The following is a 15717-nucleotide window of genomic DNA, read 5'->3' as shown; positions in this document are numbered from 1 at the left end:
TTGGCTGGTTTGTGTCTGTGTCCTAGAACTTTATGAAGAGCAGAAAATACATGAACAGCTAGGATATTTGGTAGAAGAAACATCTCAGTCACAAAGCACTCAGGTTACTGCATGGCTGCTGCTGCTTCTTTTTTTTTTTTTTTTTTTTTTTTTTTTGGCATCAGGGATTGAACCCGGGGTGCTTAACGACTGAGCTACATCCAATCTCTTTTTGATTTTTTGAGACAGGATCTCACTAAGTTGCTAAGGCTGGCTTTGAACTTGAGCTTCTCCTGCCTCAGCTTCCCAAGCCTCTGGGATTACAGATGTGTGCCACTGCCCCTGGCTTGCATGGCTTTTTTTTTTTTTAACTGTGTACAGTAAAACCTAAACCCCAGAGACATATTCCCAGAGACCTGTCACCTCCAGCCATACCCTATCTTCCTACAGCCTGGGGTCTAGGTGGATTTGTCACAGAGGCAGACACTATAGAGAATCCCTCATAGGGCAATGCCTGGTGGAACTGTAGGGTCAGAGCTGCAAGTCCCCATTTAGGCCTGAGGTAGGATGGAAAAAATTTTTTAAAAGGCAAAAAGAAGATAAGAGGAGGAATAAGGAAATATTATTCATCATTAAAAGACAATAAAATCATGGCATTTGCAGGTAAATGGATGGAGCTGGAGAATATAATGCTAAGTAAAGTTAGTCAACCCCCCAAAACCAAATGCTGAATGTTTTCTCTGATTTAAAGATGCTGATTCATGGGGGGGGGGCATTGGAGGATTAGATGAACTTTAGATAAGGCAAAGGGAAAAAGTTGAGGGAGGAAAAAGGAGGGGGCATGGGGGTGGGAAAGACGGTGGAATGAGATGAACATCATTACCCTAAGTACATGTATGAAGATACGAACGGTGTGACTCTACTTTATGTACAACCAGAGATATGAAAAATTGTGCTCTATATGTGTAACATGAATTGTAATGCACTCTGCTGTCATATATAACAAATTAAAATTTTAAAAAAGGGAAAAAAACCCAGTGTACTACAGTGACACAGCAACTTCAATGTTTATAGCTGCACATTTCACAATAGCTAAACTGTGAAACCAAACTAGATGCTCTTCAATAGATGAATGGATAAAGAAACTGTGGTATATATACACAGTGGAATATTACTCAGCATTAAAAGAGAATAAAATTATGGCATTTGTGGGTAAATGGATGGAGTTGGAGAATATTAAGCTAAGTGAAGTAAGTCAATCCCAAAAAACCAAAGGCCAAATGTTTTCTCATTAAGTGGATGCTGATCCAAAATGGGGGTGGTGGGGGAACATGAGAGGAATGGAGGAACTCTGGATAGGGCAAAGGAGAGGGAGGGGTAGGGAAGGGGCATGGGGGCAGGAAGGATGGTGGAATGAGATGGACATCATTATCCTAGGTACATGTATGAATGGTGTGACTCTAGTACAACCACAGAAATGAAAAATTGTGCTCCATTTGTGTACTATGAATTTAAATGCATTCTGCTGTCATATATAACAATTTAGAACAAATAAATAAATAAATTTTTAAAAAGGAGGAACAAGGAAACAGAATTTTAAATATAAAGTTCTGCAGATGCCTATAATCCCAGCTACTTGGGAAGCTGAGGCAGAAGGATCGCAACTTAGCAAGACCCTACTCAAAATCAAAATAAGGGATAGGGATATGTATAGCTCAGATGTAAAGTATGCCTGGGTTCCATTTCCGGTATCACAAGAAACTAAAAAAATAATTTAAAAAAAATCTATAGTTCCACATACCTTTCCAGGCCAATCATATTAGTTCTCGGCCTGTCTTGCCCAGATTTATGTGAAATCTGTAAATTTTAATATAAATTCACCCACTTAAAAAATAACCTTTTGCACTGTTAATTAGCCCATACAATAAATAGATTAAGGATGTGAGGGCAATCTGGCTGGACATCTGTCACCCTACTGATGGCCAGAATTGATTCAGCTGATCTGGTTGGCTAGGCAGGAGTCATCCTCCCTTACTGCTCCAAAAGCTTCTCTCTCAAAGATGCGCAGTCTGTTGAAGAGGACAAACTTCCCCAATAGAGGAGGACTGTTCTTCGGTCAAGGGTGTAGAGTAGCTTTGCTCCCTTTCCAGAATCCCCAAACAAGCTCTCAAAAAATAGATTAAGCAAAGAGAGATACATTTTGAGAAATCTATAACTTAGGGGATTTTCTAACATCATCAACTGATTAGATAATAACATCAATCTAAGGATCCTGAGAATAACCAGACCACTATAAACTGTCTTGTGATTGCCAGACTGATGACATTACCACATACTTTCCCAAACCCTCTCTCACCTCTCACTGTGTATCCTTTAAAAGAAGAGCCAGAGACCCCCATAGCATGTCTCTCTCTTGTAGTACCCCTCAATGTCCCTTAAATGTACATCTGCTTTCCTAAATCTCTTTAAGAACCTGAGTCTCAATGTAATGTGTGCTGAAATTCTTTTCCATCATGTATGTCAAGGACCCCATTTGTTCTGAGGTGAGGTCCCCTTCTGTGCGAAACTTGGACCTCCTCTGGTGACAGGCCCTGTGGAACAGGAAGTGTAGAGTGGCCAAGATGCAATGTTAACCTGACAGAGCTGTAGGAAGCTCTGACTTGTGAGCTCAGCAAAGCCATAAAGGTGGGTGGGACTGCCCTAGGCCCCACAGATGAATCAGCCCAGTGTGTCTGGATGGCAGAACACGGAATAAAGTCCTGGAGCTTTATTACTTTCTTTTCTCACCTACTTCACCCTTTAGGGGTGGGAAAGTACCTCCTATGCTGTCCCTCCTTTGTATCTCAGAAGTATGTGACTGGTGATTGCATTTTGATTTCACAGGCTCTGAGCTGGACAGGAATTTGCCTCAGGTTGAATCTTGCCTCAGTCTTACCTGTATCTGACTTAGATGAGACTGAACTTTTAAGTTGGTTTTGGAACCACGTTAAGACTTCAGGGCTTTTGAGGTACAATGAATGTAATTTTTTAAAATCAACATGAAATAATCAATAACTTTTAAAAATAACTTTATTTTAATTATTTATATGTGGTGCTGAGGCTTTAACCCAGTGCCTCACACACACTAGGCAAGTGCTCTACCACTGAGCTACAACCCCAGCCCCAGAATGAATGTCATATGCACGTGAGAAAGACATGAATTTAGAGAGGCAGGGGTAGAATGCTATGGCTTGCATGAGTCCCCCAAAGTCCAGATGTTGCAAACATATTCCCCAATCTGGTGGTGGTGTCGGGAGGTGGGACTTTTAAGTGATACTTAGGTCTTGGGGGTTCTGCCCTCATGAATGGATCAATGCCATTATCTTGGGAGTAGGCTCCTTTAAAAAGGCCAAGTCTGCCCCCACCCTTGCCCTTCTATCTTCTCTCTTTCACTATGAGAGGATGCAGCATACAGGCCCCTACCAGATGTGGTCCCCCAATCTTGGCCCAGTCTCCAGAACTGTGAGGCAAATAAACTATCCATTACAAATCACCCAGTCTGCAGTATTGTGTTATAGAAAACAGACTAAGACAATAATCTGACCCCTCCCCACTCTGTCAATAATCCCACTCCTATAGCATTGGCTCAAATGCCCCTCATCTATGAAGTCTGCTCAGATATTTCTATGAACAACTAATGTATTTGTTCCCATAAAATATTTTTTATACCTTGAATTCTTTACTTACCAGGTAAAATAATGTTGTATTGTTACTGGTTTTATGTCTTGTCCATTATCCTATGACCTTTAACTTATTTATACAAGAGCCTAGGAGAGAACCTGGATTATCCAAGATGCATTGTCACATAATGTAACTTTATATTTTATAAACATGTGCTTCCTTACTTCCTTCTCCCCCACCCCCAGTACCAGGAATTGAATCCAGAGGTATTCTACTACTGAGCCTCATCTTCAGATCCTTTAATGTTCTGAGAAAGGATCTCACTAGGTTGCCCAAGCTGTCTTTCAACTTATAATTCTCCTGCCTCAGCCTCCCAATTTGCTAGGATTGTAGAGTTATGCCACAATACCTGTCTGTTTTATAAATGTCTGCCAAATAAGTAACAACATGGAATTAAAAGATGTACTACATTTCTTAAAAATAATTGAAATGTAGTACACACTTATTATTTGCAAGACCAGGATATCTCAACCTCCACACCACTGATTTTGGGGGCCAGATAACTCATTGTTGTGTGGGGGGGCTCCTCTAACATGCACTATAGAATATTTAACAATAGCTTGGGCCTTTACCCACAAGGTGCCAGTAGAACATCCCACTCTCTAGTTCTGACAAGCAAAATGTCTCCAGCCATTACCAAATGTTGAGAACCACTGTACCAGACACTTTCAAGAGTTATTCAAGTATTATCTCAACCCTGCAGGTCAAACACTGTAGTTATCTCCACTGAAGAGAAAAGGCATGAAAGGGATGGGGGAGGTACCCAAATCATCCAGCTAATGAGGAGTGGAGCTCAGACTGAAACTTTAGTCCTTCCAGGACCCAACTCCTAATCTTTATTCCTTATTGCCTCTAATAAAACCATCTCATGAAGGATTGGCTCCCTACATTTCAAGTACCTTAAGTGACCCCACACTCCACCACTGCCCTTTGGAGCAACTAGAGACGTGGGGTCTCTAGTATATCAAAGTCCTTCAATCAGGCCACTTCTCGGGCAGGCTTTCTTAGGACACACTGTCACCAGCCTCTCGGCCCTGGTGCCCCTCTGCAGGCTCCCCAATATGCTTTTAATGTACGTGGCTGCATTCATGGGATCACTGACACCCTCCAGCTGGACACCAGACTTCCCCACATGCTGTCCTCTTCCTGCAGCCATGGCACACCACAGGCACAGGACTTAATCACTCTGCTCCTAAATCAGGTCTCCAGGGTCCTACTCTCAGTGGCAAGTGTTCCAGACATCAGTGTGGGATACGCCTGCACCTGCATCCACACATTTCCCCAAGCCTGTCAAGGTGTGTAAGTCTGGTCCTAGTGGCCACTGCCCATATCCCAGTGCGGTGCGTAGTCCAAACCGTACTGTGAATGCAATGCAATCAATGCAGCCGCAAGTGAAGTCAGGACGAGGGCAGAGGTACGGGAGCTCTCCCTTCACGTCATAATCGACCTTGATCAGCCATTCTTTGGTACAGATGACCAACTAATTGTGATTATCCTGGATAGACTGTCATTTTTATCACTTCTCTACTCAAAAACCTTCCATGGGTTCCTTATCTCACTTAGAAGAAGGGACACATCCTTGCTCCTCCCTATAGCTACCCATACGGCCAGCACCTCTCCTCCTTCTTTTCCAACTGCCCCCTTCTATTCCACATCACCCAGTCCGGCCTCAGCAGCCTCCTCATAACTACCCCCCTGGCTTTTTTTTTTTTTTTTTTTTTTTTTGATGGTGGTACTGGGCATTGAATCCAGCAGGGCTCTACCACTGAGCTATATCCTCAGTTCTCTTTTCAGTTTTGAGATAGGGTCTCATGAAGTTGCCTGGGCTGGCTTTGAACTTGCAATTCTCTTATTTCAGTTGCCCAAGTAGCTGGGATTACCTGAGTAGGTCACTGCAAATAGCCATTCACCATGTCTTGATGAGGCTAGCTGGAGAAACTCCCTCCTTGGGGCCTTTGCACTTGTTAAGCCCTTAGCCTAGAATGCTTGGGCTTGGGTATCTACTCCTCCAGCTCTTTCCTCAACTTCTCCACCTCCCAGCAGCAATTCCCCACACACCCAATATTGTAGATCCCTTCCCCTACTTGCAAAGACTTTGTTGTTTTGCTCACTGCTGCTGTTGTATAGCCAATGTCTAGAATAGTGCCTGACACACAGTTAGCTCTCATACAAGTTTACTGAATGAACAAATGGATCTATTCATTAGGATGTCATTGTCCCAGTGCAGGTGGAGGAATGGGGAAGCAGTAACAATAGGTCAGGTCCTCTCTAGCACTTCTGGTGCAGCCTGTGGCTAGACCCTGGCTGAAATTGGTGGCCTCACCCCATCATTGTACAGTGATGGCAATATGCCTGGGGGTGAGGGAGCTGTGCTTCCCCCAGGCTCCTTAGAGACAACAGAGGGCAGAGTAATTGACTACATCAAGGCCACCAGTGGGAGTGTCTCTCAAGTCATCCAAGCTCTGAGGAAAAGGAACCAGACAAGCTTTCCACTGCGACCACAATGCTTTCTCTGTTCCCCACCCTTGGGCTCCATAGGCGGCCAACAGCCTTCATAGCAGACTTTTGTACAGAAACACTGTATCATCCATTTGACCAGCTGCCAATCACAAGACACCACGGGGAGCCACCTGAAAATCATACTTCCCGTGTCTGCCTGGAGAGGCAGATGCTCTGAATTCTATTTTCAGGGTTAGAAAGCTAAAGCCCATGTGACAAGGTGGGAATCAGGAAGACAGGCCAGGCCGAGGATAAATATAAGAGAATTCACTGCCAACATGGACCCTCCCACCCAAGAGAAGCCATGAGCTCGTATTAAGGATCTCTGAACTTGGGGCTGGTACCCCACATGCCACCAGCATGTCTCCCTCCTTTGGCCCCCAGATGCCTCTTCTAGAAACAGTGGACTGCATCAGCCCTGCCCTTACCACACAATGGCTCCAATTCCCAGATGACTATCAAGTACTTGCAATGTGGCTGGTCTACCCTGGCTAGCACTTTAAATAGAAACATATGCTGAATTTCAAACGCTTAGTATACACACACACACACACACACAAAAAAAAATCACCTTATAATGGGTTAAAATATTTAAATTAATTTCACCTCTTTATTGTTGCTTTTTTGAAAATGTAGCTAAATTTAAAAATTTTTAAATGCATTTTAATTATGAACTATGAATGATGGCACACACTTGTAATCCCAGCAACTCAGGAGGACTGCAAGTTCAAGGCCAGCCCCAGCAACTTAGCAAGAGTCTACCTCAAAAATACAAAAGATCGGGGCTGGGGATGTGGCTCAAGCGGTAGCACGCTCGCCTGGCATGCGTGCGGCCTGGGTTCGATCCTCAGCACCACATACCAACAAAGATGTTGTGTCCGCCGAAAATTAAAAAATAAATATTAAAATTCTCTCTCTCTCCCTCTCTCTCTCTCTCAAAAAAAAAATACAAAAGATCTGGGGACACAGTTCAGTGGTGAAGTGCCCTGGGTTCAATCCCCAGTAACAAAAATAAATAAATAAATAAATAAAGAGAGTGGCTTGCATTTGTGGCTCCCTCCCAATTTCTATAGGATAGCATTGGGCTAGATAATCCTTCCTCACTCAAACTTTCTATTATCCAAGGGCAGTGGAATCCACCCCCAAGTGTCTACTGGAAACATCTAGAAAACTGCATCGCTTCCTATGTTCCACATTAAAAGGTCAGCCTTGGGGTCTGAGATGTCTGGGGGAGGGCCCCTGGTAATTCAGATGCACAGCCAAGGTAGCACTGAAGTCCTACAGTCTTAAACACATCCTAGTCCAGAAAACCTCCTTGCTGTGTCTTTGTCCCTCTCCTCCTGGATCATGAGTATGAAAGCAAAGTTTGAGATGCCATTGTCCTTGGCCCACAGGCTCAACCTCTACCCACAACCAACTTCTTCCTGACCCTTCTTGCCCGGATGCCTACAGGGGGTTACCCCTCACACATCTTCCCAGAGTCTACAAGAGTGAGCAGCTAAATTTGGGTATGCCAGATGATCAGATGGAACTGGTTCACCAGAACCTTCTCTCCTCTGTCCAAGAGCTGTGCCCTGGAGATGGGCCATCAGGACTGACCTCTGCTTCTGCCACCTGCAAGATATGTGACTTTGGATGACTTAGCTCTCCTAAGACTGAGCTTCCTAATCTCTAAAATGGAGGAAGACTCCTCCCATAGAGTTTCATCATGGTGGTGAAGAGATAACAAAAGTAAGGCACACCAGGATATTCTCAGTTTTTGGCAGTGCTCCATCTTCGTGTACAAAAACCACAACAGTGTAAAATGTGGGGTGAATAAAAATATTCTTTTTTTTAGTTATACACGGGCACAATATCTTTATTTTGTTTCTTTATTTTTATGTGGTGCTAAGGATCAAACCCAGTGCCCCACATATGTGAGGCAAGTACTCTGCCACTGAGCCACAACCCCAGCACCAAAAATATTCTTAATATTTTTTTATATACACGCCCACAATCGAAAGGACAAATAAAACTGTGAATCTTTACTATGCACAACTGACTATTCATTAAGAAAAGAAAGTCCCAGATGATTGCCCTAGGCCTTGCTAGTATTTCCTAAACATATCTTCCCTCCCCAGAGGTAAAAATTTTAGTTTGTATGTTTCATTTGCATGAGCATGCACACATGCACATGCATACACACACACACAATTTGATAATGGAGACTAGGAGTCAAAACCGAGTTTCACTTATGGGTCTTTATCCCAGCAGGGGTTTATGGTGTTATGAATATTGGGGAATCTGGAATCAGTAGTTGGGACCCAAGACCAGATTTCCCGCCCTATCCTCCCCTCCTTCTGCCACAGCTTCCTCTCTGGACTGCCCAATCACCAGAAGCCTCATCACTCTACCTGCCTTTGACACATCAGCCTGCTTCACTTCCATAAGTGACAATTACACCACAAAGTCTCTGGTGTATGCCCCAAGAATGCAAGGTTTTCATACATTCCATAGTCTCTCCAATACCAAATTGAATGACTGGTTCATAATAGGTAATCAGTAAATATTTAAATGTATGGACAGCTGAATTATTATGTGCATACTGAAGCAATAAGTAAAACAAGTGTGAACGGAAACTTTCACCAAGTTAAAACAACTCGGGCTCCTCTTTTACAAAGACCTGGGCATCCAAGGTGCTGAGAGCTTGCAAAAGCTCAGACTGGGAGTTCACAGAGCCAACAAGGGTCACCACTTTCTGCCAAGTGCACGTCACTATGCTCACAAGGACATCCTTATCAACAGCCAGATGTGGGTTTCTCAAGAACTAGCCGTTGCCAACTTTGACTCAGCTTAACCACTATCAGCTCCCAGGGTGCTAGATCACATCAGAGGCTGATGTCAGCAAACTCCAAGAGTCCAAGGAGAGTCGCATGCTTGAAGACATTCCATTTCCAAGGAAATCTCCTTCCTTACTTGCTTATTAAGATGGCCAGCTCACCAGGACCCAGCTTCCAGGGAATCAAAGCACTATTAGCAGTGGAAAGGGATATGGACTCAGAAAGTCTTTGATAATCCAGCCTCTACATCCACTGGCCTGGTGATTCTCACAGTCTCAAATTCCTTCTCTAAAAAATGGGGGTACCAAGAGCAAGTTCTCAGAGATGTCATGACCTTCAAGATATATCATGAGCTGGGCACAGTGGTGCACACTTCTAATCCCAGTGACTGGGAGGCTGAGACAGAAGGATCCAGGTTTGAGGCCAATCTGGGCAATTTAGCCAGACCCTGTCTCAAAATAAAATTAAAATGATCTAGGGGTCAGTGGTAGAGTGCCACTAGGTTCAATCCCTGGTACCAGAAAAAAAAAGACACGTCATGGTATTTAAAATCCGTTGCCTCCATATGAACCTGGCACACAGCAAGCATTCTGCACCTGTAAGATGACAGTGACATCTGGTCCTGGTGCTGCCCACCCTTCCTTCCACATGGCAGTCTCTCTTAACTCAAGATCTGTCCCATCCCAGCAAAGAGAGGAGTCCACAGCGACAGCTCCTACCTGCTCCACAACCACACTCACCTGTCATCCTGGCTCCACTCTATCCACTATACAAGACTGCAGCAACCAGGGAGAAAGTCAGACTGCCACCCAGACTCGGCCCTGCACTGAACACAGATCCACCTCCTGGCCCTGACTCAAGGGCATACTGGTGGGGTGGGTGGAGCACAGAGGAGGGAGACAGGGAGGAGACAGCACAGGGGAAGTCCCTTTTGCTCTGTCTTTCCAAGTACACCTTCTAGAATTTGTGCCCAACTTCCTGATCCAAGCCCTCTCCTGAAGTACCCCTTTCCAAAGCTGCTCCCCAATTCAGCAGGGATGCTGGTGCACATCACTCAAGAGTTCAGGCTTTAACTAAGTCACAGATGATGCATATGACCCACAAATGCTTAAATATATCAGCAATCCCACAAATAAGAAAACAAAACAAAACAAAAGCAAAGGGACATGATTTGATCTAGAAATTTCACTTATGGTTTATATTCCAAAGAATCGAAATCAGGAATTTGAAGAGATTTGTATGCCCACGTTCCTAGCTGCTTTAGTCACAAGAGTTTAAATGTGGAAGCAATTTGAGTGTCCTTTTAGGGATAAGTGAGTGCGAAAATATGATACACACATATAATTGAGTATTATTCAGCTGTAAAAAGGAAATTCTAACATTTGTTACAAAATGGATGAAACTTGAAGGCACTATGCTAAGTGAAATAAGCTAGTCACAGAAAGACAAATACCATGTGATTCCACATACAGGAGGTACTCAGAATCGTCAAAATCACAGACACAGAAAGTAGAATAGTGGTTGCCAAAAGATGGGGTGGGGTTTTCAATTTTACAAGATGAAAACAATTCTGGATATAGATGATAGTAAAGATAACATATTAAGAATATATGAATGTATATAATGCCACTGAACTGCACACTTAAAAATGATTAAGATGGTAATCATTTTTACCATAATAAAAAAATCAGGGGGTGTAGCTCAGTAGTGGAGCACATGCTTTGCATCTGCAAGGCCCTGTCTGAGCACTAGCATACTTTGAAAAAAAAAAAAAAAAGAATAAGAAAAACAAAAGACCCAGAAAAGGTAATTCACAGATTAAACCCAAACACTTTACAAACATATGAAATTATATTGGTGACCAGGGAGCTCAAATACAATTTCTCACACAGTGCTGATGGGAGTACAAATTGATATACTGTCTCAGAACAGCCCTTCACCATGTGGTGGCTCAAGCCTATTATCCCACATACTTAGGAGGCTGAGGGAGGAGGAGAATCATAAGTTCAAGGCCAGCCTCAGCAATTTAACAAAACCCATTCTCAACATAAAAAACAAAAAGGGCTGGGATGTAGCTCAGTGGTAGAGCGTCCTGGGTTCAATCCCCAGTACTATTAAAAAAAAAAAAAGGCACTTTACAATATCTAGTAAATCTAAAGATCTATACAGCTTTCAATCGGACAATGCCGTCTCTGGGTATAACCCAGAGTAATCCTCCCTTGCAACTCTTCACCCCATCATTCAATTTAATGCTGTTGTAATAGCAAAAAATGGAAACAACTTAAATGTCTATTAGTACAGAGATGGTCAAATAAACTGTGGTATATTCATACACTTGAATACTACAGATAGCCATTTAGACTGAAGAAACTTATCTATATTGATCAATTTGGATAAAACTGAATATATGATGTTTATTTTTTAAGTGTTATCAAAAGATAAATATAGTGTGAATAAAAAGATAAATATAATGTGTATGTGCACGTGTATAAATTGTATGTGTATTTATGTATACAATAAAAGAATAAAATTTAAGATACAACCAACTTTAAGAGAAGATTTATGCTGGGCATGGTAGTGCACATCTGTAATCCCAGTGGCTTGGGAGGCTGAGACAGGAGGATGGAGAGTTCAAAGCTAGCCTCAGCTAACTTAGCAAGGCACTAAGCAACTCAGTGAGAGCCTGTCTCTAAATAAAATATGAAATAGGGCTGGGGATGTGGCTCAATGGTTAAGTACCCCTGAGTTCAATTCCCAGTACCAAAAAAAAAAAAGAGAGAGAGAGAGAGAATTACATTCTGGGCAGATGGGAAAGAATAGAATAGGTTGTAAGAGCAAGTCCTTAGCTTTATACTTATAATATTTTATTTCTTTTTATTTATTTTATTTTTATATTTTGCCATGCTGGGGATCAAACCCAGGGCCTAGCACATGCTAGGCAAGGGCTCTACCACTAAGCTACACCCACAGTCCTTTTTATTTATTTTGAGATAGTGTCTCACTAAATGCCCACGCTGGTCTTGAACTTGTGATCCTCCTGCCTCCCCCTCCCAAGTAGCAGGATTATAGTTGTGTCCACCATGCTTAGCCCCCTTATTTCTTGAAAGAAAAAAATGAGGTGGGGGTGGGGTTGTGGCTCATTGGTAGAGCGCTTGCTTAGCATGTGTGAGGCCCTGGGTTCGATTCTCAGTACCGCATACAAATAAATAAAATAAAAGTCCACTGATAACTAAAAAAAAAAAAATTTTAAGTCTGACATATATTGGAGTTGACTGAAATAAATGGAAGAGTTATCCATTGTCTTTAATTTCATCATCCAAACTGAATATTTGTATCTCAAGCAGAAATAAAATGTGCATTCTTGACAGGCATAATGGCACACACCTAATCCCAATGATTTGGGAGACTGAGGCAAGAGGATCAGAAGTTCAAGACCAGCTTGGGCATCCCTGTTTCAAAAAATTAAAAGATCTGAGATGTAGCTCAATGGGAGAGTGCCTCTGGGTTCAATTCCCAATATCACACACTTGAATAAAAGAGGTGTAGTTAAAAAAAAAAAAAAAGTCTGACATAATGGGCTATGGGTCAGTGGTAGTGATTCCTTAGCATGTGTGAGGCACTGGGTTTGATCCTCAGAACCACATAAAAATAAATAAATAAAATAAAGGTCTATCAACAACTAAAAAAAAATTTTTAAAGAGTCTGACATAATATGAAAAATGTTCACATTTGATAACTTGTTTATTTGATAATATGGCTAATTATCAAATATAAATATTATGTTTGAAATATTTTTATATTAAAGAGAAGGAATAAAGATTTTGAAAAAATGAAAATTTAAAGGCAATACAAGAAAACAGGGACATATGTATCTACATTTTTAAATTTTAAGAGAGAGAGAGAGAGAGAGAGAGAGAGAGAATAATTAAAAGACAAATGACTAACTGGGAAAATATATCTACAACACATACACAGGATGATAGACTGGTTGATTTCTCCAGCCTGTAATGTGCTCATGCAAATTAAAAGGAAAAAAGCCCAAACACCAAATTTAAAAGTCGACCAAGGACATGAGTGTACAGTTTACAATAAAGATATATAAATGGCACATAGGAAAAGACACTTGTCTACACTTAGAAATTCCAGTGTGGTTGAGACACAGTTTCTCACTGATCTTAACAGCAGAACACAAGAGGCCTAAGATGCACAGTGCTGGGGGATGGGGGAAACGGTCCCTCTGACTTGTGTCGGGTGTGAAAACCAGGTCAACCTTGTGAGAGGGGATTTGGCAATATCTATCAACATCCCCTTTACCTGCTTTTACCTTGTGGATTTCCTTGCCAAAAGTTTTCTCTACAGAAAAGTCCCCTATAGTTGCACAGAAACTTGTCTATCAAGATCTTGGGGGCTGGAGTTGGGCTCAGTGGTAGAGCGCTCGCCTAGCATGTGTGAGACCCTGGGTACGATCCTCAGCATCACATAAAAACAAAGGTATTGTGTGCAACTACAACTAATAAATAAATAAATGTTTAAAAAAAAAAATCTTTACCAGGGCTGGGGATGTAGCTCAGTGCTGGAGGGCTTGAGTTCAATCCCAACTACTGCAAAAAAGAGAGAAAGAAAGAGAGAGGAAAAGAAGAAAGAAGGCAGGCAAGAAGGAAGGAAGGAGGGAAAGAAAGTCGGTTTGCTGGGTGTAGTGGCACATGCTTGTAATCCCAGCTACTCAGGAGGCTGAGGCAGGATTATAAATACAAAGCTAACCTGGGCAACTCTGAAAGACTGTTTCAAAACAAAATATAAATAAATAAAAAGGGCTGGGGAGGAATCTCAGTGGTAGAGTTGCCCTGAGTTCAGTTTCTAGTATAAAACACTCATATACACACACCCACATTCTTTATCACTTCCCTCCCTTCCTTCCTTTCTGGTATTGCTATGTTGCCCAGGCTGGTTTTGAACCCTTGGACTCAAGCAATCCTCTGTCTCAGTCTCCCATCTGGCACTATGGCATGCATGTACCACCACAACTGGCTCACAGCACTTTTCATTTAAAAAAAATTTTTTTTAAATACCAGGGATTGAACCCAAGGATAGCTTACCAATGAAGTATGCCCCCAGGACTTTTTTATTTTGAGATAAGAATATATATAAAATTATGGACCTTGGCCTTGAATTTTCAATCTTCCTGCCCCAGTCTCCCACATTCCCAGCTACTACTCCTGGCTCACAGCAGTTTTTATAACAACAAAATATGTTAACAATCTGAAAAATCTATCCAGAGACCTGTTTAAATGCATCAAAGCACAGACAATGAAACACTATGCAAAGAAAAAGACAGAATGCACATCTATGCATTCTAATATCAAGTGATTAGAAGCACAGTATTAAATTGTAAAAAAGAAGGGCTGGGGTTGTGGCTCAGTGGTAGAGTGCTTGCCTAACATGCTTGAGGCACTGAGTTCGATCCTCAGCACCACATAAATGTAAAATAAAGATATTGTGTCCACTTAAAACTAAAAAATAAATATTAAAAAAAAAATAAATTGTAAAAAAAGGCAGGCAGCGGCAGGGCTGAGGTTGTGGTTCAGCGGTAGAGTACTTGCCTAGCCCTGGGTTCGATCCTCAGCACCACATATAAATAAATGAACAAAATAAAGATATTTAAAAAAAAAAAAAGGCAGGCAGGGAAGCATTCTGTGTACCTCCAAATGTACTTTTGCCGAAAGTTCATACATACGTATGTTCTTATGAATAGATTACTCAGAAGATTACAAAAGAAACAAACGTGGTTGACTTAATAGGGCATACTGGGGGTATAGAAGTATGACCTAGAGGACATTTTCTTTTTATCATCTACCCTTTTATAACTTTTTTAAAAAGTTACAAAAGGTTTAACTTTTTAAAACTGATGTGTGCAATGCACTTTCAGCAAAAAAACTTGATAGAAAGAGAAGAAAAGGCAGGCACGGTACACACTAATAATCCCAGCAACACACGAGGCTGAGGAAGAAGGCTACAAGCTCAAGAGAGAGAAGTATCAGTACCTTAGCAAGACCCTGTCTCAAAATAAAAAATAAAAAGTGCTGGGGAGAAAAAAAAAAAACAAAAGCTGCCTGCGCTTGGGAGGTAGGTGAGTGGTAAAGCACCCCAGTGTTCTCTCCCCAGTAGGGAGGGAGAGAGCGAGGGAGGAAAGGAAGGAAGGAAATGTAAAGGTTGGAATCTCACACACCTGGACCTGAATTCCAAATTAACCGTCAATCGTTAGAATGTGGCTATGCTAACTCCCAGGTTTTAGGTTTTCATCTGGGTAAATGCAGATAAAAACATCACTATCTCTGAGGGTGTGTGAACATGACAGAAAACAGTGGCTCCAAGGATCATTATTGAAGTAGGAACAGCTGATCTCAGGACAAAGAACTGCATCACTAGCTGCTTTCACAGATTGGCCTTTCTTGTCCCTCTTTGTGTCCCACTCCAAGGACAGGGACCAGCATAGTATACGCACTGGGCAAATAGCTTAACCAGGGTGGCAAGTCGGGCCGAAGTCCAGCCCTCCCTCTGCTGCCAAAGCATATGGTCCGTTGCATGGCTGTGTCCAAATGGAGGGGTAACTTTTTCTAATTTACATAAAAGTTTGGTGTGGACTAGCAGCAATGCCATTTAGAGCACCTTCCTCCTTCCTCTTCTCTGCAAGTTAAAAACA

At 42.0% G+C, this 15717-nt stretch overlaps 1 protein-coding gene across 10 annotated transcripts in view; it reads right to left on the bottom strand.

Moving 5' to 3' along the window:
* St3gal4 (ST3 beta-galactoside alpha-2,3-sialyltransferase 4) overlaps positions 1–15717 on the bottom strand; it is a 44540-nt gene that overhangs the window by 15131 nt on the left and 13692 nt on the right. For 2 of the 10 annotated variants that reach the window (XM_078047309.1, XM_078047310.1), the window contains exon 1: positions 9758–9896. The exons of 6 other annotated variants lie outside the window; for them this stretch is intronic. Coding sequence is in view for 2 of the 4 variants with exons in the window: in XM_078047313.1 (XP_077903439.1) it covers positions 9758–9764 (7 nt within the window). In the remaining 2 variants the exon portion in view is untranslated. Of the gene's footprint in view, positions 1–9757; positions 9897–15717 lie in introns of those variants that run through there. 2 more of the 10 variants (XM_078047313.1, XM_078047314.1) reach the window with 2 other exon arrangements.

The sequence above is a fragment of the Ictidomys tridecemlineatus genome, chromosome 4 (genome assembly GCF_052094955.1).
Source record: "Ictidomys tridecemlineatus isolate mIctTri1 chromosome 4, mIctTri1.hap1, whole genome shotgun sequence".
Classification (NCBI taxonomy): domain Eukaryota; kingdom Metazoa; phylum Chordata; class Mammalia; order Rodentia; family Sciuridae; genus Ictidomys; species Ictidomys tridecemlineatus.
Note: the sequence above shows the minus strand (reverse complement) of the source record. Positions and strands in the feature narration are given on the sequence as shown.